Source organism: Sinocyclocheilus anshuiensis, unplaced genomic scaffold (genome assembly GCF_001515605.1).
Source record: "Sinocyclocheilus anshuiensis isolate Anshui unplaced genomic scaffold, SAMN03320099.WGS_v1.1 scaffold234, whole genome shotgun sequence".
In the NCBI taxonomy this organism is placed as follows: domain Eukaryota; kingdom Metazoa; phylum Chordata; class Actinopteri; order Cypriniformes; family Cyprinidae; genus Sinocyclocheilus; species Sinocyclocheilus anshuiensis.
Window position 1 is genome coordinate 365,665 of NW_015544165.1, and position 20,508 is coordinate 386,172.

The following is a 20,508-nucleotide window of genomic DNA, read 5'->3' on the forward strand; positions in this document are numbered from 1 at the left end:
TTTTAAAATTCAGCTTACATAAAGTTGAGAAAATTTACTGAATAATAAGTTGCTATTACTTTTTAGTAGCCTAATGTTTATCAACTTTCTGTGCATTTCGATAATTAAAAACAATAAAAGACTTTTGATCTAAGTAGCCATATTTAAAGGGTGAACCAGGGCATCAAAGTTTTTTCCCCTCTATATGCATTAATAAAGTATTTATTTTGGTTAATGTTTGATGTGATTGGATGCACCAGTGTAATGTAATGAGCGCTGGTCGAGGGAGGTAGCGTGAAGTTTGTCCGCGCTGGCTGCCCATCCCTGTGGAAGCTCATGCCATTGTCTCGTTTTCAAAAACAGTCTGTCTAGTCGGAAACATTGAAACTGGGTAATTATAGTTAAGGCTTGTTTCAGACGCTGCCAAATCCAAGTATGAGCTTATGAGAAGTGTACGAGTAGCCCTAGTATGCAACAAGTAGTTGAACATAGAAAAGAGCATTTGGAGTGAAGAGAAGCGCGCAGAGCAGGTAAGATGTTTGGTGTCTGTAGTAGTGAATCATGTTTTTAGTGTTTGATGCTTTTTGTGAGGAATGTGAAGATCAATTTACAGTACTGTCCCCATTCATTTCACTTTTGCTAGTTTGTTTGTTTTTTGGTTGTAGTTTCGCTTTGTTTTGTTTCGGGGCTCTTTTGCATTAGCTGCTTTGTCGTATATTTTGTCTTCACACAGTGTTTGTTCATGCTTTCTGTTGTGTATTATAGCACAACACAATTTATGCTCTGATGGAGTCGATTTTAATTATTTATTTAATTATTTTAATTTTGTTATTGTTGTCATTTACGTCTCAATTTAAATTACTTTTAAACCAGTAATGCATTTACTCTTTAAATCGTCTATTTATTATGGTTATGTTTGCATTTATTTACAGGTGACTTCTTTAAGAAATGGCTTTTATTTAATTTTTTTATATTGCAAGTGGTTTAAAGGAATTACTTATTTAATTTTACTTTAATTTATTTTATTGGTGATTTCTTAAACCAGTACTTTTTATTTTTAGTTAAATATTTCTTTTTTATTATTTTGCAGATGTTTTCATACAACAACTCATTATTCCTGTTATTTCTTTTGTTTTACATGTGATTTCTAAAGAGGATATTTTGTTTCTTTTTTTATAAATATTATAAATATATTATAATAATAAATATTTTATTAATATTATAAATAGTGCATGAATAAATGTTAATAAAATGTGTTGTAACATGCAAATATTTTAGCAGTGGTTTGTCAAAAGCTTTGTCTTTGCAGTAAATTATAGTCTCATAAGTAATCCTATTTAATGAGCCAGTGCTGAACTGTGTATCTGTTGGGACACTCACAGTGACCAAATAAACTACTTTGGCCCAGTCAGTCTAGCTCTAACCAGAGTCTCTCTTTCATGAGGCTAGGTGTTGCTGTTGCTGAATGGTATGAGTTTTTGAGCAGTGCCAGAAGTCATGGCAGAGCTGGAAGTGGATCAGTCCAACCTGCCCAGAGTCCAGGAGGGTAAGACCTGCCCGACATGCATCATAGTTACACGTGTGTACATTGCAGACCATTCATTTTGGAAGATTTGTGCTCTTATGATGCATAAGATTCCAAAATTTGTCACATCATTGTGGACTTGATTGTTGATTCCCATTCTGATGTCTTAGATTTTCTGATGTCTCATTCTGATGATATATCTCGTGTGCTGCATGCTTTTGCTGAGAAGTCTGAGATGAGGTCTGATTAACATTCCAGACGTCTGCTGTATATCTCGGAAGCAAAATAGCTGTCTTTTTTTTCATCGGTGAAAGAACCTTTCCACATGGCTCTGTTTGCCTCCAGCATTGTCTCTTAGGTAAAAATCCTGTATAAAGGAGCTTGACCCAATGCTTCTTTTGAAGGGGGAAATGTTGATGATGATTTCCCTTCCATTCCCATTCTGTACACAAAGCTTTCATTGTTTTCATTTGTATTTTTACGCTTAAACAAGCACTGGTTATAGAACAAAGACCATATTAGACCACCATACTCTCTGTATCACCCAGTTAACTAATGTCTATGCTTTTGTGGATTACTATGCCATGTTTTTTCCCATTGGGTTTATGTCTTTTTAACTTGGCCTGTGAGCAACAGTGTATTCATTTCCTCAGTTTGTTTTCCGTACTAGTTCCCCAAAACATTGTGAAATATATTTTAGTGAGCTCCCTTTGTTTTCACTCTGGTTTTATCAGTTCCTGTGGATGTGTTTTAGCTCTGGTAGTTATCTTGCCGTAGTCTTGGGAATGCTGTCTCTATACCCCAGTTCCCTTGAGAAAAAGCAGCCTCTTTTTTCCTGCACTTTAACCCCTTTGCATCCTTCACTCCATGCCTTCACTGACCCTTTTCCTCTTTATGCCGTGGAACCTCTGCCCAGACAGATATTTATAAATGTCTGGTAGTGGCACACTACAACTACCACTGTCAAACAAGTGGTTGACAGACTATTGAGCTGAGAATATAAAAAATAAAAATAATAAAATAAATATTTTGAAGTCTTTTGTAAATTCATGATATTGCTCAATTTAATGTGTCCTTGCTGAAGAAGAATATTTTCTTAAAAAAAAAAAAAACATTTTTTTTATTTATAGGGATTTTTTTTTTTTTTTAAAGAAAATATTCTTCAGCAAGGACACATTAAATTGAGCAATATCATGAATTTACAAAAGACTTCAAAATATTTATTTGATTTTTTAAATTTTTTTATTTTCTCAGCTCAATAGTTTGTCAACCACTTGTTTTTGTTTCATCTCAGTGGCTCTGTCTGTTTTGCATGCTGTGACTGCTCTGTCTTATTTTTTAAAAACGGGTGTATCATATTTTTAAATGCATAAATGCTTTCAAACATATGTTTTGCCTGTCTTTGTAATATGAGCAAGTCTTTTTGTCTTGGCTTCTGCAAAACTAGTTCGACAACTTTATATCCACACCCTCTTGCCTGCCAAACCACTCAGCGCCCCAATCAGACAGACACCTGAATGCTGCTGAGATCAGATCCACTAAACCACATCGCTGCTAGAACCGGGTCTGCAGGCTCAAATCCCTCCTCCTACAATGAGAGGAGTGTATGAGTGCAGGTTAGCAGGTGTTTAGACTGTTGAGAGTGAATTTTAAAGTAGCACAGGTATACAGCTTCTCCCTCCTTGACTGGATAAAAATGGATGATCCTTTCAGCGTGTGAATCTGTGAGTGTGGTTTTATTTTGTTGACTGCTTATTTAGAGACTTGAGCCTTAGAATATCTTGCTGTTAGGGGTTCTGGAGTTCCTCAGCTGTAGATAAAGATGAACTCTTATGGGGGTGGATACGGCTGTCAAGAGTCTTATCAGTTTAGGTGTAGTTTAAAGGACGGCTCAGTGTTTGGAGAGAAGACTAATGTGTTTTCCTGACCAAACTTAATCAACATACTAAATCCAACTGTCAGAAGTCCATTCTGTTGCCCTTGTGTTATCAGGATTGTTTTGACTAAAGGAATCAGACCAGATGCTTTTAATAATTGGCTGTAGGCGTATGTACTTGGCTAGCATATAGGCTTCATGTGTCTTTTGCTGTCTTATGCTTCCTGAGAACAGATTATATGACACAGATGATTTTACAACTGATAGCCCAATCATTACTCTATTTCTTGTAAACCTTCTGATAAAAATAAGAGATTGAGCTTGAGCCAAAAGAAGCTGAATGAAATAGGATCTTAAATAATCTGGTAAATATAAGAATAATTGCCATATACTCTACAGTTTAAAATATGTCTTTAATGTTTTTGAAAGAAGTCTCTTCAGCTCAAGACTACATTTATTTTATATAAAATACAGTAAGCCGTAATATTGTGAAATATTTTAATTTAAATAACTATTTTATTTTAATATTTTTATTCCTGTAATGGTAAAACCGAATGTTCAGCATCGTTATTCCAGTGTTCAGTGTTTATTGGCCCCAAAATCTCACTGGCACTTTTGAACAGTAGTATATAGACCTTTGATTAGTTGTGACATTTGATGAACAGGCTTGTAAAGTTATCAAAATGCTTTTTCTGACATTGTTTTTATATATATTAGCAAGGATTATGAACTAAGGTGTAACCAATTATGAACCAAGGTGTGTGTGTGTGTGTGTGTGTGTGTATAATTTGCTAGAAAAGTGTAAAGGCATAGTTTATACAAAAAGGAAAAATGTCATTATGTCAATCCAAACTTGTATGACTATTTCTTCTGTGGACAAAAAAAGGAAAAAGAAAAAAAGAAAAAAAAAAAGGAAATGTATTATTATTATTATTGCTAATTAATTGTTTATAAAATAACAGAATGTATAACAAAGACTTGCTGTAATATTTTATCTGAAATTTCTTTAATTTGTATATATACAGTATGTATGTATATGCATATGTATGTATGTATGTATGTATGGGTCCACAATTTCTTTTTTTGCTGTGTATTTCTGATGATGTTAGAGTTCTTGTCATGCCCTGTCGAGGCAGAGAATATGTTGGCTGCTGGACAAAACAGAGCCACTGGACGTCTCAAAAGAGGACAAAGACACTGACCATTATGTTTTGCCCTTATCTGTATGCCTTCCTCCTGCCTTTCCAAAGTAAACGGCACCAATCTCACTATCCTTCTGCTCAGCTTGTGTCTTTTTTCTGCTGCTGGCACATCTGGAAACCATTCCCCCTGTGTGCAGGCATGTGTGCTCTGGGTGGATGTGGATGTGTGAGGGCATTGTTGGGAGGTGCTTGTGTAACCTGATACGGGTTATCGCAATATGCAGCAGGTGGGCTCAAGCAGAAAATACATTTGTCTTTTTGGATACTGAAACGGTTGCATTTAAACCCCGGGATACCCCACAGAAGGGTTATTTCTCTTTGCCCCCAGTTTTAGGAGGTCAGTAGTTTCACCCCACCAGACGAGATGGATGGGCCTCACAGCTATACATAGATTTCCAGCAGCTGCTCAGGTCAGAGGTTGTGCTAAAGTCAGAATGTCTCCATTACGATATTATGGTCATGCTACTCTAATTCAGCATGATTGCTCAGGCCATCCTGAAGTAAAGCAGAAGTAGAGTCGTTTGTGTTTCAAGTTTCTGTCCTGTTGAGTGTTAATCCAGCAGTTACACTGATGGGGTGGCTCTTGATCACTTTATACTGGAAATTTCTTAAATTCTTAAGAAAAGAGCTCTTAAAGCGCTCACTTTTACTGCTGTCAGGGTCTAATGTTCTCCGTCCCGACCGCAGGTCCAGTACCAGCGCTAAAGCCTCAGACTCCAGCTGTTGTGTCAGTTACAGACTGTATTCCCCTCAGAAACTCTTTGTGACTCAGCCGCCCTGTAAATCTAAATTTGAGGTTGCTTTTTTACTAAATTTGAATTTGGTGAACACTTTGTGGATATCCTGAGGGGAGGCACCACGGGATTATTGAAGTTTTGTTGCCATGAGCGTGTTTATGAGAGCTGTATATGTTTGTTTGGTAACACCAATGACACTGTGTCAATTACTGTGACACTACTCAACATTCACCACAACAGTTATTTACTGTAACCCCTTGAGGGATTCTGCAATGTGAATACTGTACTGAGCTTTTTTAGCTTCACTGCGTACAGTAGGCTTCCTTAGAGATAAGAAAATGGCAATGAACAAAATAAATGTCAACTTGAAACAGAATTGCTCCTTAAAATATCATCAAGCAAATCATGGCAATTATTTACAGCAACTCAAGAGTTTTGAGAAGGACTAGTGTTTATTTAGAGTTATTTATTTAACTTTTTTTGCAGTGTGCTCCAAAAGATCCACACTTCGCTTTAATATATGCAGCACCTTTTTTTTTTTTTTACACACACATATATTTTATGTGGTTGTATATCAGCTTGAAAGATGCTCAAGAACTATACTTTTGGGTTCACATGAACATTTGTGACCCTGGACCACAAAACCAGCCTTAAGTCGCTTGGGTATATTTGTAGCAATAGCCAAAAATACATTGTATGGGTCAAAATTATTGATTTTTCTTTTATGCCAAAAATCATTAGGATATTAAGTAAAGATCGTGTTCCATGAAGATATTTTGTAAATTTCCTACTGTAAATATATCAAAACTTAATTTTTGATTAGTAATATGCATTGCTAAGAACTTCATTTGGACAACTTTAGAGGCGATTTTCTCAATATTTTGATTTTTTTGCACCCTCAGATTCCAGATTTTCAAATAGTTTTATCTTGGCCAAATATTATCCTATCCTAACAAACCATACATCAATGGAAAGCTTATGTATTCAGCTTCCAGATGTATAAATCTCAATTTCAAAAAATTGACCCTTATGACTGGTTTTGTGGTCCAGGGTCACATTTGTTAAATTCAGAGTTCACTGACCTGATACCCTGTGTTTTTGCTTCTTGTTAAAGGAATGTTCTGGGTTAAATAAAGTTTAGTTCTAACAACGGCATCAAAATACTGCTGATTAGCACCAAAAATAATGCATGACCAGATCTTCGTCCACCTAGAACAGTAGTCCTTCCACTGAAAGGACTATTTAGACTATTTTAGATCTCAAATAAGTAACACTTTAGTACAGATGAAACTGCAATCTTCGTACTTCTGATTTAAATCCTCTGAAATGCCTTGCCCCAATAAACATTACTACATAAAGTTTGTTTGGTTTTACAAATTGAGAGACAAATTATTTTCAATAGCACATAACCGATTCCTTTTAAGATTTTCCTTAAAGCAGCGAGAGCCTTGCTGGGTTGTCAATTGTTTTAACATGGGGTTTAAAATGAAATGTGACACTTGTGGGACCAAAACCACAACTGTAATTTTGTTTTTAACTTTCCAGGGTCAGTTTTTGTCATGCAGACTGTAATTATGGCTTTATGAAATTTGATTGTCTCATTTTTAAACTTCGTATATAAAGAATTTAGGACTTAGGAATTTTTAAGGGATCAAATATATGTATTTTTAATTTGTTTTGAAATATGAGACTTCACAAATGTAGTGCTATGAACATTTTTAAATGAGCTTTGAATTACTTTACTAAAATGACCTGAAGTGACTTCTGAAGACATGAAATAACACATCATAGTCTCTGAACACAGTCCAAATGTCTGCCAGTATTTTCTCTTAAAAAGTCTCCAGTTACAGCCTCGAATATATGTAAGTCATGGTTAATATACTACAGATACTATACTTTTATAATCTGAAGTAATCATAAAGACCACTGATAAAAGATCAGCAGCATTTCTCACAGCCTGTTAATTGTTCATTTTTCTGCAGTTGTACTGAGTGTTGTTTTTTTCCCTCTGCAGTGTGCCAGTGTTTTGCTGAACTGGAGGATGGAGCTCTAGCTCATAACCTACAGGAGCAGGAAAGTAAGTCCAATTTCTCTAATTTCATCTGCCACACCTAAAGCTTTTTTAATGCAAGCTTGAAATCTGTTTTCTCAGCGTTGACACATTCAGCTGCCTTTTGTGTACTTCTAAAGTGGGCTGGTGTTCACACACCTGGAAATACAAGGGCGTTTCAGTACATAAGGTAGCAAGACCTCTCATGTGAGTTTAGTTTTAGACTGTTCTCTGAACAGCCATTCACAGAGATCACTGCATCAATATTTCAGTTAATGTTTTTCATGTCAGCCTATTACCCGCCCCTAAATGGCATCAAAACAAACTGTGAGGTTGCTTTACATGTAAATCGGATGATCTCTCTGTGCAAGTGTGCAGTTTATTGTCACAGTAAGGCTACATGAGGTCTTATTACATTATTTGCTGAAACAATCAAGTACATCATGATATGTCCTATCATGTTCACCAAGGCTGCATTTATGTGAACAAAAATGCAGTAAGAACAGTAATATTGTAACATATTTTTACAATTTAACTGTATTTTAAAATGTATTTAAAATTGTATTTATTCCTGTGATGCCAAATCTGAATTTACAGAATCATTACTCCAGTCTTCAGTGTCACTTGATCCTTCAGAAATCTAATATACTGCTTTGCTGCTAAAAAAAAACATTTATTATTATATTTTGGAAACAATTGCTCTGCTTAATATTTTTGTGGGAACCGTGATACGTTCTTTAATGAATAGAAAATTTTAAAACTTCTTTGAAATGGAAATCTTTATAAATGTCTTTACGGTCACTTTTGATCAATTTAATACATCTTTGCTGAATAAACTTATTCATTAAAAAAAAATTACTGACCCCAAACTTTTAAACAGTAGTTTATTTTCCATGTGCTCTTCCTGTAAAATTGCATGCTATCTCCAACAGTTGAGCAGTACTACAACTCAAATGTGCAGAGGAGTCAGCTGGTGCAAAGGGACATCAGAGTAGCTAAGAGACTCCAAGATGAGGAAGAGTATAGAGCTCAGATGCTGCAGCACCAGGCCACTCACCAGCTGTAAGATCTCTCTCACACACACACACAAACACACACACACACAATCAAAGACTAATCACACCACTATCATATATGACACTGTCCTTTCATGGTTGGATGCTGTTTATCAGCAGTTCAGTAGCTGATAGCATGTCCAAAGTCCACCATTCTCCTATAGTATGATGGCCTCGGCACTTCCTTCTTGCATTAAAGGAAACAGATGTGTTTTTAGTTGTTTTCATTATATCAAAGGTGTTTTTTCTCTTAAGGGAGGAACGGGACTCTGAATATGCACGCATGATTCAGGAGGAGATCCAGCGGAGTGCGGACGAAGCTTGGAGGAGGGAGGTGGAGGACGAGGTGTGTAACACACTCCAGGCTCAGTAAACATCACCCCTTCTGTTTTTCATTTACACCTCTGAACCGCTTTGTCTGCGGGATCAAATGGATCAATAATTAATGAGTCACCGTGGGACGCCAGTGAGCTGATTTATTCAGGTAGTCTCCTGTGGAGTGTAAGAGCTGGCAAAGACAACACGGGAATGAGCATCAAGCTACTATAAAGCAAAAATCACACTCATACTGTGCATTAATCAACTTCAGATGCATTTAACTCCAGCCCACCTTAAATAACCTCCCCAGGGAAACAAAAAAAGACTTCTCTTCTAGTCTTCTAGTTCAGTGAGTCACAAGCAGAAAAGAGTGTGGAAATGTTCTCCTCCAGAAATAAAAGGAAATCTCTATGGATCTGCAGCTTTCTTTGGTGAGGGCTTTGTATTAAGGGTCCCATAAATGTTATAGCAGTTCTTTGTGTTGGAGGTGGTGTGGCATAGTGGTTAAAAAGCTGCAAGCGATAATCCATGACGTTCAGTCCAACCAGCATTGTGCCCTAGTGCTTAACGTCTCTTTGCTCCAGAGTGAGCTGTCCTTGTAATAATTGTACTAAAATTTATTTTAGAGTCAGCTTAATATGAAATCTTATAGTTTATTAAATGCTAATTCTCCCCCAGAATGTTTATCTTCAGGTGGCAAAGCTGGAAATTGTTGGCTCAGCAAGTACAAAAACTGAGTCAGAGAACATTGGCAAAGCAAGTTATTAGATTCTGACCACTTATTATCATTCACAGGTGATCTCAGAGATGTGGGTTCCAGATAAATCTGCGTCAACATCCCTGTGAGGCATTTCAAATTACAGTATTTTACTCATTCTGAACAAGAAATATTTGACATTTAGGATGTTTTGTGATTCAGAGACGGATAGTGAACATGATCTGTTTCAGCAGGTATTTTTGACTCATGGAAGAATCATGACTTGACCTGCCAGCTTTACTGCAGAAACCATGTTAATTTTAGTCTTGTTTTGCAGTAAATATATCTACACATCATTAAAACAAAATGTACTTATTATAAAATACCCAATTATTTTTAAAGAATATATATATTGAATTACGTTTTTCTTACCCCATTGGCATTTTAGTATAATTTTTAGGATACACTTTGTAATGCTTTATTGTTTTAAAAACATTCCATATCGATTATCTGAAAATAAGTTATTACTTTACACAGTTTTGCTTCTCACGTATATTTTAAAGATTTTAAAGAAGCAACAAATGTGCTCATTGATGTTTTAAAGTGTTCATTTAAAATTAAGCTTTAAAGCAGACATGATAAAATATCAGCCTCTGTATTATTTAATTAATATTTACTAGTAATTTTGAAGGTGTTTTCAAACCTGTGTGGCATTTTTGGCACTGATAGGCCTCGCATATTGCATAAAATGACATTCCACTGCATTAATTATATTTACACCCCTGTAGCCCTGTGTTAATTAAAGCCTGTGAGGCAGCAGTTCGCATCTAAATATCATCTCCACACGCTGCTCTGAAGCCTGCTGTCCTATCAAGCTCATACAGGATCAGGGAAGAGTAATGTTGAACATAATTCTCACCCAGTCATTCTAATTGTTGTGTACACAAACACGCCTCATCTGGAGTCCAGGTGCCAGATAAGCTCAGAATCAGACCCCTTGAGGCAGGACCTGGTCTCACAGTGAAATCTCACAGCGCAGGACAGTGAATTTAATTCTGTTAATGCTGTGAAGTAAGAAAGGTCACCATAACAGGTTCATTAGAATGGAAAATTTCCAAATTTGGAATATTTGTCATTGGCTAAAGCCAAAACACTTCTTATTAATATTACATTATATTAAAAATATTGAATTTGAAGTTAACAGCAAAGGTAACAGCATATCTTTCTTTTTCTACACAATATTAGTTATTTCTGCCTAATATTAGAAAAAAAACATATTCAAGTTTCACCAAAAATACCAATCTAAAGCATAGTGTTAAAATACATTGTTATAAAATATTTTTAGTTTCGCTTCAATTTTCCACAGGCGCCTTAACACCCCCTTGTGGCCCGTTGAGGTACTCCTGCTTAAAAAAAAAAAAAAACTCTGACCTAAACAACTTGACCATGTCTTTACTTACTCTTCTCCTATTTTCTCATTTCTCCCATTTTCAAATTTTAAAGAACCTTGTCATAAATATTCAGGCCAGCTCCTGAAGTATTGTATCCAAATAATCAGCATTGGAATCCAAGTACAGATTATAGTTCAATGCAAGTCAAAAGTTTTATGATTGTTGAAAAGAACCTGTTTTGTCACTTCTGTTATCATTAAGGTAGAACTCTGCAATCTTCTGATTAAGTGCTGTAAATTCTCTGTCATATACAGGGGGTTTGTCCAACTTGCACGCAACAGGAAGTAAGTGAGCAAGATTGTCCCAGGTCTTAAAAATGCCAAAGCACAGTGCCCTTAACGCAAACTAAATCCACACTCTCAAATCTCCAATATGGCTTTGTGTCATCTGTTATAGAGACTACTGAACAGACATTTAGTTTTACATTTTAAAATGCAAAGTAGGCTATTGAGAATCAGAATAAAGCTTTGTAAACACTTGCATTTTACAACACTATACAACACATAAACACTTGGGCCAAATACAAGAAATACATCATGTAAGAAGACAAGTGGTCAAGTGCAAAGACCGCAATTGTGGGTATTTGGATGAGCCCAGGGTATGTTGTCACATTTATGGCTGTTTTTGCAAGACTTTAAAAGACAATATTTCATAACACAGAGTTAAATGCAGGTAGAAATACCATTAAAATTCTTTCAAACAGTAAACAAGTTCTAGTAACTTTGCTAATATCTTACAAGTATATATAACATTGTAGGGGTTCATGTAATGCTTTTGCAGAAATCATAGTTTGTAACTTTACAGATCAAATTAATACACATTTTATAATATTTACATGGTACAGAATGTTGGTAGTCATGTGAGAAGATTAAAGATAAGGTCACTGTGGTAAACATACTGTAATTGGTTTAGTTTCAGCCGTACTTTGTCAGAGGAAACTTGTGAGTCATTGTGGTCAGCCGTGCGATAAATTGTGACCTCCATTTTGTTACAGGCCAAGTATGTAGCTTTTTGAAGATTCTGCATGGTGGGCTTTTTGCTGTAGGTGCAGGCAGGTCTTTGATACGTAAGCGTGGAAATTCCCTTCTGTTGACGTGCGCGTCTATCGCTGGTGCTTTGTTGAGTGCCTGAGCGGATATATTTTGTCACACAACCTACACTTAGGGTTGAGGGTTTCACCTCTATGTGTCATCACTGAATAACTGTAAATCTATTTCTTTCTGACATGCTATTAGTTTTTTTTTTTTTTGATGCATTTAACTCCAGCCCACCTTAAATAACCTCCCCAGGGAAACAAAAAAAGACTTCTCTTCTAGTCTTCTAGTTCAGTGAGTCACAAGCAGAAAAGAGTGTGGAAATGTTCTCCTCCAGAAATAAAAGGAAATCTCTATGGATCTGCAGCTTTCTTTGGTGAGGGCTTTGTATCAAGGGTCCCATAAATGTTATAGCAGTTCTTTGTGTTGGAGGTGGTGTGGCATAGTGGTTAAAAAGCTGCAAGCGATAATCCATGACGTTCAGTCCAACCAGCATTGTGCCCTAGTGCTTAACGTCTCTTTGCTCCAGAGTGAGCTGTCCTTGTAATAATTGTACTAAAATTTATTTTAGAGTCAGCTTAATATGAAATCTTATAGTTTATTAAATGCTAATTCTCCCCCAGAATGTTTATCTGATTTACAGTAAGGCACTTCAGTCAACATATAAACCACAGTTATGTTTAATTTCTCTTATGAACATATAGTTCTTGTAATTTTTGGAATCACAAAATGAATCATGGTTTATATATATATATATATATAATCAAATACAATCTGCAGCCATACTTTACATGCTTTTCTATATTTATTAAAGAATTTGTTAAAAAAAACAACAGATCCTCACACTCACAAATGAACATTATGATCTATAAAGCTTTTGTTTTTGTTTTTTAGGAAATAGCAAAAAGGATACAGGAAGAGGAAGAGCTTTATTTGAGACACAGGAGCAGTTACCAAAATAAAGATGGTAGAGGTAAAATTCTTCCAGTTTCTTCCATAATGGACGTAAATTTTGTAGATTATTAGGAGTGTGAAATCTAAATTACATGTCGAGGGGGACACATTTGCATCGACAAGGAACCCGAACCCTATAGCATCATCTGGATTGAGTCTGATTTGCTTATAAAAAGCTTAAATTGCGAAAGATCATGTCGATAAATGACTATGATCATGACTATGTCTCAATGCCTTGTCACATGAGTTTTCTTAGACTAGTCAGATGGTTGTTTCCTGCATTTGATTTGCTGTAAAATAATGTGACACCACGGGTGATGTTGAAACCTTGGTGTCTTCTGATTTCTTACAGAGTAGTCCATCATCTTTAAGCAAATTTTGAATATTAAATCTAATGAAATAATACACATGCAGTGTATTGTTAATGCATCCATCATTCAGCATGACACATATAGCCAGCTGCTTCATTTACTTCTTAAGCCCCACAAAACATGACATCATCTGGGATGATGACTATTCCAAAGTCCAGTTCACACGTTTGTTTTGTGTTTGAAAAGTTATATGGTTACACAACATCTTTTGTGTCTTACAATAAAACCTGAATTTCTTTAATGGCATAAACAGAGCTTCGAGATGATGTTAAAGGGGTCATATGATGCTTTTTTAAAGATCATTATTTTGTGTATTTGGTGTAACCGAATATGTTGACATGCTTTAATGTTCAAAAAACACATTATTTTTCAAATACTGTACGTTATTGTAGGTCCTCTATCATCATATGACCCCTTTAAGTTTTCCTTTGAATTTATTGACTTCATTCATGTCTGCAAAATTGATGGCTTTTCCACTTCTTTGTTTTGCGAAACAAGTCTAGTTGAAGTACAGTTCACCCAAAGATGAAAATTAATTTGGAATGACATGAGAGTGAATAAATGATGACACTACTATTATTTCTTTTGGTTGAACTATCCCTTGAATCCAACTTTCCCATTGAACTTTTATTGGCGTACTAACCAGGCCCTGAATTCAGTGAAGCTCCATTTAAAAAAAAAATTCCAACGGTTCATTTGTCCTTTTTACATCTAAACAAAGCTTCATATGTTAACTGTTTTACTGTGCATCCCACGATCTCTAACCATTTCCCAAATCCCCTGCTTTATGTTTGCATGGTTGGCTTTACTAAAGAGTCCACAAGCGTTCCTGCTCGTCCATACTTACCCCGGCCTGTTCATGTACCTCACAACCAGTCTCCAACCAGAAGATGGCAGCACTCCTCCTCGCCCACCTACTCGGACTCTGAGGAGGACCTGATTGAGTACAGTAGGCCTACAGTCATATGGCAGGACAGCAAACCCACTGTGGGGCAGAGGAAGCTGGTCGGCAGACCTTCTAGAGCTCATTTAGAGCAGGATGACAAAAGCATGACCAGCCAAAGCAGCAGTAACATATCTTCACACCTGTCAGGTGGATGGGGTGATGTCATCAATCTCATAAAGAACGATATGAGTGAGCAAGGCTACCTCAGCCACAGCTCTGAGGATGATCTCTTTGAACCAGTCTATAAACTTGAGAAAATATTGCGACAGAAGCAGCAGGTCTCAGGAATGGGGCTGAGTCACCACAGCAGCATGAGGGAGGATCGTAGCAGAATGTGGCAGGGAGACAGTTGTGGTCCTGGAGAGAGTTTTAGGGAAAAAACTCAAGGTCTCCACACTCAAGCTCAGGAGTTTCAACGGAACATTTCAATGCGACGTAGTTATCATGGTAATGTCAGGCGGACATCTGAGCGTGAGGGAAGCAGAACATGCAGCGTAGATGATTCTAACTTGGCTAGACCAAGACCCTCAAATAATGCTCCCTCACTGCAGCATAGAGTGCCACAGTTAATGGAGTTGGAAGTGGAGGATTGTTTGAGAGATAGGAGAAATTGGGAAATGGGGAGAGGCAGAAATACACGGCAGAGAGCTCGATCATTAACGGAGGATGAAAGGAGGATAGACCGAGACCACAGGCGTAGAGAGTGTAGGGTGAGGCGAAGTCAAAGTGAGTGCTGGCAGACCTTCGAGAAAGAGAGCACAGAGGAAGAGTTGGAGAGGGAGAGCACGAGGGAGGAGAGACGGATGCAAAGACTCCAGTCTTGCAGTGGGCGCTCTTCCAGAGCAGGTAACCCCTCTCTGAGCTCTGCAGTGCGGCTGAGCCTGTCCCTACATCTGCTCATTGCTTTCCAATCAGTAAACAAGAACTCCTGTCCATTTCTGTGTGCTTGCAGTGTACATCTTGGGAGTTGAGGCAATTTATTTTTTGGTGTCATCTGCTTTTTCTCAAGCTTGATCCCTTCTCCAGTGAGACTAGATCTCGTCCTTGTTTCTCAAAAACCTCAAAATCTCATCTGCTTCTCTTTCTCCTAGAGCAGCATCGGTCGTTTTCTCCTTTTCAGTACCTCAGCGTTAAATATTCTTGTTTTTTCTTGATTTAGTCTTACATTTTCTTTTTGATTTGGCCCTTGCTTTGTGTGTCCTTTGAGGTACGTTTATATAGCTGTAATCCACCCAGTAAGATTCCTAATGAGTTTAATCAAATGGAAATCCACATTCAACTGTCTTGGCCAAAAGTGTTCAATCCTGTTCCCGAAGGGCCACCTTGCAGCAGAAATTAGCTCCAGCCCTAATTAAACACCTGAACCAACTAAATAAGGTTTTCAGGACTACTGGAATCTTTCAGGTAAGTGTTTTGGAGCTATACTCTGTGGGACAGTTGCCCTCAAGGAGAGCAGGATTGGACACCTATGGTTGTGGCCCATCTGGCTGAAGGTGATGGTGGTCTGAAAACCCTGTGTCCCCTCTCCACATTATCTGGTTGTGATTCTGCACTTATTATCTGACAGGACCTGCTCTTAGGAGTGGAACGGCTGCTCTTGACTTGGGAGAGCTGGAGAAAGTGCTACTGGATGAGGAGCTGGCCCGCAGGCTTCAGGAAGAGGAGGAGAGATCGGCCGAAGAGGTGAGCTACAGGATCAAATATATCTACTGCAGTTTTGGTAAATGCCACTGTCTCCTTAATCAAACACACTTGATTCAGGTTATCAGCTCATTAGTAGGGACAAAGAAATTAAAGTGTCAGGCAAAGGAGACATTCAAAATGTTTAGTGTTGGGAAGCTCCAGAAACGTGATAGAAAATCACTGGTATATTGTGTACACCGAGCAATCCAGCTCCTGGAGGGCCATTTTCCTGCCAAGTTTAGTTCTAGCACACCTGCCTGTGGGTTTTTAGTGTTCCCGATTAACTGCTTCAGGTGTGTTTAATTTGGGCTAGTGCTAAGCACTGCTGGAAGGTGGCCCTTCAGGTGCAGGATTGGACACCCCTGGTATGTACCATCATACCACCCAGCTCTATTAGTGCTCTGCCGCGAAGTCTTTTTAATATCCCTATCAATAACAGTAGTAAAAATTCCTAAATTAAAGCAAAAATATGCAGAATTGTTTTGTTCTTTCATAGACTCAACAAGGTCCCTCTCCTCTTAGAAGGGACTGTCCTATTGGAGATTTCAGAGCGGCACAGGTTGCTCAAGATGAGGTAAGCAGAGCTTAAATGAGAGGGCTGCTTTCCCATCACATGAATAGGTGTGAATATTAGTTTGTCGTTTTGTGGCAGGAAATTGCACGTTTCATGCAGAAACAGGAGATTAAGGCTAAACAGAGGTCTCCTGAGCTGGAATCTGTTCGAGAATACTGGGAGAATGACAGGAGAACAGCATGTGACAGACAGGTAGTCATGTTTAGAGTGACACTATCTTTTATTATCGCGTAACCATGTACTCCTTACTTACTAACCAAAAATTCCAACCATCTGAATGACACCAATGCAGAATTGCCTTGTCCATGCATCTCTTTGGCACAGTTCATTATGATATTAGTGCTGTTGAACTGGAGTGCATTTCCCAAAAGCAACTATAGTCGCAAGTTCCATCGTTACCAATAGAGTTCAATGGAACTAACAACCATAGTTAGCTAACAATGCTTTTGGGAAATGCACCCCTTTTTAAACATTACTTTTGCTGTGCTTACATTAATTGATCATGTGATTCATCAGTATTGCCACGTGTTCTTTGGAAATATTGATCTTTCAAGGATGATTCACACTGACTCAGCAAATTCAAACAAATTCTAAAACCATATTTGTGTTTGTTGGACCAGAGTGAACCAGCCTTTAGGAGCCTTTTTTGTAGTAGTACAAAGCAAAATTCATAAAATTATTTTGGAATTTCTGTTTGATATACAGAGGCGCAGACTGGATGCTGAAGGTCTTCAGTACCCATTTGATGACTTCACCCCAGACAATCAACTCCCTAGTCACATTTCCGTGACAATGTAAATCATTCCTTTCTCTATGAATTACTGCTTAATTTTCAGGTAATATCATTTAACATCCTTTGGTGTCACCACAGGCAACCGCAAGCCATCAGGAATATTGCTGAAGAGCTGGACCCAACCTTTCAAAGGAAGGATTCTGCTGAATCGGGACAAATTAATGGTGCTTTCATTCATTCACATAACACAACAACTTCTAATATATTTATGAATGGAATAAATAATAATTATAAATCGTTCATTTACAGGTTCCTGTCAAAATCAAACATCACAAGAAGTAGGTTTGAAGAGCCCCTTGGAAGAACCTACTTTTGTGCCCCCCACAAAACGACAGAGTGACAAACTGGAACGAGTAAAGCCCAAGGAGAAAAAGGAAAATGCAAAACAGAAAGAGAACTGCAAGCAGCAGTGATGCTGGACATGTGTGAAATCAACTGCAATAATGAATTAATAACCAAATTAGATTAAAGAAATGCATGCATGTCCTGGCAGTTTGGGGCTTTCCAGTCTTCTGCTTTCTCCAAGACTTGGGATACTTTTGTATTCAACAAATCAACTTGAACTTGCAAAACAGGGACACTCCATTCAGATAAACAGATGTTTAATAGTAATAGCATTAAGTCATGTCATGCTCTATTGGTTTGTTTCATTTTTATTTACCTTCTGGTTAGAGGCTGGTATGTCACCACAGAGGGAAAGCTCCCACTAGCGGTACTTGGCATTACGCATTTGACTTCTGGGAAAACCTGAAATGATACTATGCTTTGATAAAGGAAGTTAGCACATTGTTGAGTGATCCTCTTTGGAGTTTTTCTGCATGATTCTTGATCTCTTAAGATATTTAATCAGGCATTCTTTTTTAATTGCTTGTACTTTTTTCCTGTATTCCAGGAACTACACTAGTCTTAATTTGCCCAAAGTGTCATTTTAATTTCTAATGGTTGCCTTCAGTATGTAAGAATGTCTTTGTATAAAGTTATAAAAAAAAAACTTTTGCAAAACCAAGTCATGCTTTCACAAATTAAATGTTTATTATTCTTAATATTATTTTAATAGTTACTGGTTTACGAGACTGCGCCTTCTTTGTAGTGTACATCAGCATAGTCTCTATATATGCCCTACAGTAGTTTTACCAGGCTGGAGGAAATGACACTTTCATGTATGTTTTCTTGTATTTTTTAACTGATGCTGAGTGCTAAGATTATGTTTTCATTGTATTCACTACTGTTATGGCAATAATGTGTTGTCATGAATCAGTAGGCCTTCATTGCCTATCTAAAGTTTAAAGATTGCTTTGTACAGAAGACACAAATTTTTATTTATATATGTATATATATATATATACATATCTTTCTTGATGTACATCAATAAACACTTTTTACATTTACAGCAGAAATTTCGTGGATTTAAATTTAGACTAGACAGAGGTTAAGACTTTCCCTAATACCAACAAATTCATGCAAATCTCTGCGGGAAGCACCTCAAACATCAAGTTCCAAAGAGACCTTCCTTCTCTTCCCACAAAATGAAACTTGCGTGTAAAAAAAAAGGATTTTTTTTTCTATTTACAAGAGGGAGAGTTTTATAAACTCGGTATAGGGTTTTACATAATAAACACAGTAGTGACGCATAAAGTGACATTAAACAGCTTGACCTTTTTTTGACCGTTAAAAACAAGCACCATCATCACAATGCTCAACCACCAGCTGTTCTGTTACATCAGAGTTTCTCAACCCTGGTCCTGGGCGCCCCCTAGCACTGCACATTTTGTGTGTCTCCCTAATCAAACACACCTGATTCAACTCATTAGCTCATTAAAAGAAACTCCAGGACCTGAAATGGGTGTCAGATAAGGGAGACATACAAAATGTGCAGTGTATAAACAATTAGACAAAGAACTATTAATTAAAAATAGTTAAAGTGCAAACATGCCATTTAAAACAGTCTTGTTGTTGTTCTTCTGTTATCCTCTTTGTTCTTGGTCCAAAGAGCTTTTTTTTTTTTTTTTTTAAAAGGGGCTTTTTGTTACATCAGAGTTTCTCAACCCTGGTCCTGGGCGCCCCCTAGCACTGCACATTTTGTGTGTCTCCCTAATCAAACACACCTGATTCAACTCATTAGCTCATTAAAAGAAACTCCAGGACCTGAAATGGGTGTCAGATAAGGGAGACATACAAAATGTGCAGTGTTGGGGGGGCGCTCAGGAACAATTTGAGATTTGATTAGTCATGTAAAAATCTCTTGTACTAGTAAACCTCTGTTCTCAGTGAAAATAAACTCCAAATCTTCAATGTTTTTGCAATTTCAGATAATTTTGTCCCCAGTAACTTTTAATGGCCTCAGTATCTACTTCACGAACTTACCTACAGGAAAGTCCCTAACGCATGAATAAACATTCTGTGACCCCTGGGCCAAGCTGGGAGTTTTGATTTACAGCAAATGTATTTACAATATAGCCTACAGCACAAGCTGTGTAACACATATTGCAACAGTGTAGTTATTACATTCTATATGATTATATAGGTTTTTCCCCACTGATCTTAACACCAGGTTGTCATCTTTTGCATGGTTACCCCCACATTGCAGAGCCAAATGTATACAGTGTGAAACGACAAACAAACAACAAACAACCAATTATAAACTAAACAGCTCTCACCTCATTAATTACTCATGCGGTCTGTACAGTTATCCCAACAGTCGGCGCCCTATTTCGTTTTAGCAGTTGAGAGGGGAAAATGTCAAACAGTGATGGAAACACGTTAACTGGAGCAAAGAGACTATTTTAATTTTACAGTGAAAAGTTCGAAAAGTCTGTTTAGGGTAAACCGGATGGTACAGTCAGGAATAAATAAGCCCAACTGATGCGTATGAGTGAGACAAGCTTTAATTTAAACAGTTTATCCAGTCAATGATATTGACAACGCAAATATGCAAATAAGAATTTTAACCCAGGATTTACAAATGTAGCATGTGAAACCTGAGTTGAAACCTAATTCTCAGAATAAATTCCTACAGTGAACACTGAACTATGAATGAATGAAAAGCAACAAGTCATGATTTTGTAAACCCAGGGTTTAGAATGGCCTGAGTTGACAATTGTACTTATTTTTAAATCCCAATGTACAAAACAGTAAAATGCAAAAAAAAAAAATCTTGAGGTCAAATGTTTAGTTTCGGCAGTTCACTTCCTACATGACATGGTCAACCACATTTATCAAACAATACTCTGCTCTCTCTGCTGATTTCCAGACATAGATAAAAA

At 37.2% G+C, this 20,508-nt stretch overlaps 1 protein-coding gene across 1 annotated transcript; it reads left to right on the forward strand.

The window, feature by feature from the left end:
• Positions 1–259: 259 nt before the first annotated feature.
• LOC107695760 (coiled-coil domain-containing protein 50-like) lies at positions 260–18,795 on the forward strand. The gene is made up of 12 exons (XM_016495791.1): positions 260–509; positions 1,429–1,525; positions 7,334–7,396; positions 8,302–8,431; positions 8,680–8,770; positions 12,819–12,897; positions 15,763–15,878; positions 16,375–16,452; positions 16,531–16,644; positions 17,158–17,246; positions 17,324–17,409; positions 17,495–18,795. Exons 2-12 carry the CDS (start codon positions 1,477–1,479, stop codon positions 17,656–17,658), a joined length of 1,059 nt encoding a protein of 352 aa, XP_016351277.1. The 5' UTR covers positions 260–509; positions 1,429–1,476; the 3' UTR covers positions 17,659–18,795.
• Positions 18,796–20,508: the final 1,713 nt, after the last annotated feature.

Bases quoted from the DNA above. Each gene is read 5' to 3' on its own strand.
- LOC107695760 (XM_016495791.1), top strand. From the start codon at position 1,477: ATGGCAGAGCTGGAAGTGGATCAGTCCAACCTGCCCAGAGTCCAGGAG. The intron at 8,432-8,679 runs GTAAGATCTCTC...TTTTCTCTTAAG, and splicing joins CACCAGGCCACTCACCAGCT to GGAGGAACGGGACTCTGAAT. The intron at 17,247-17,323 runs GTAAATCATTCC...GTGTCACCACAG, and splicing joins AGTCACATTTCCGTGACAAT to GCAACCGCAAGCCATCAGGA.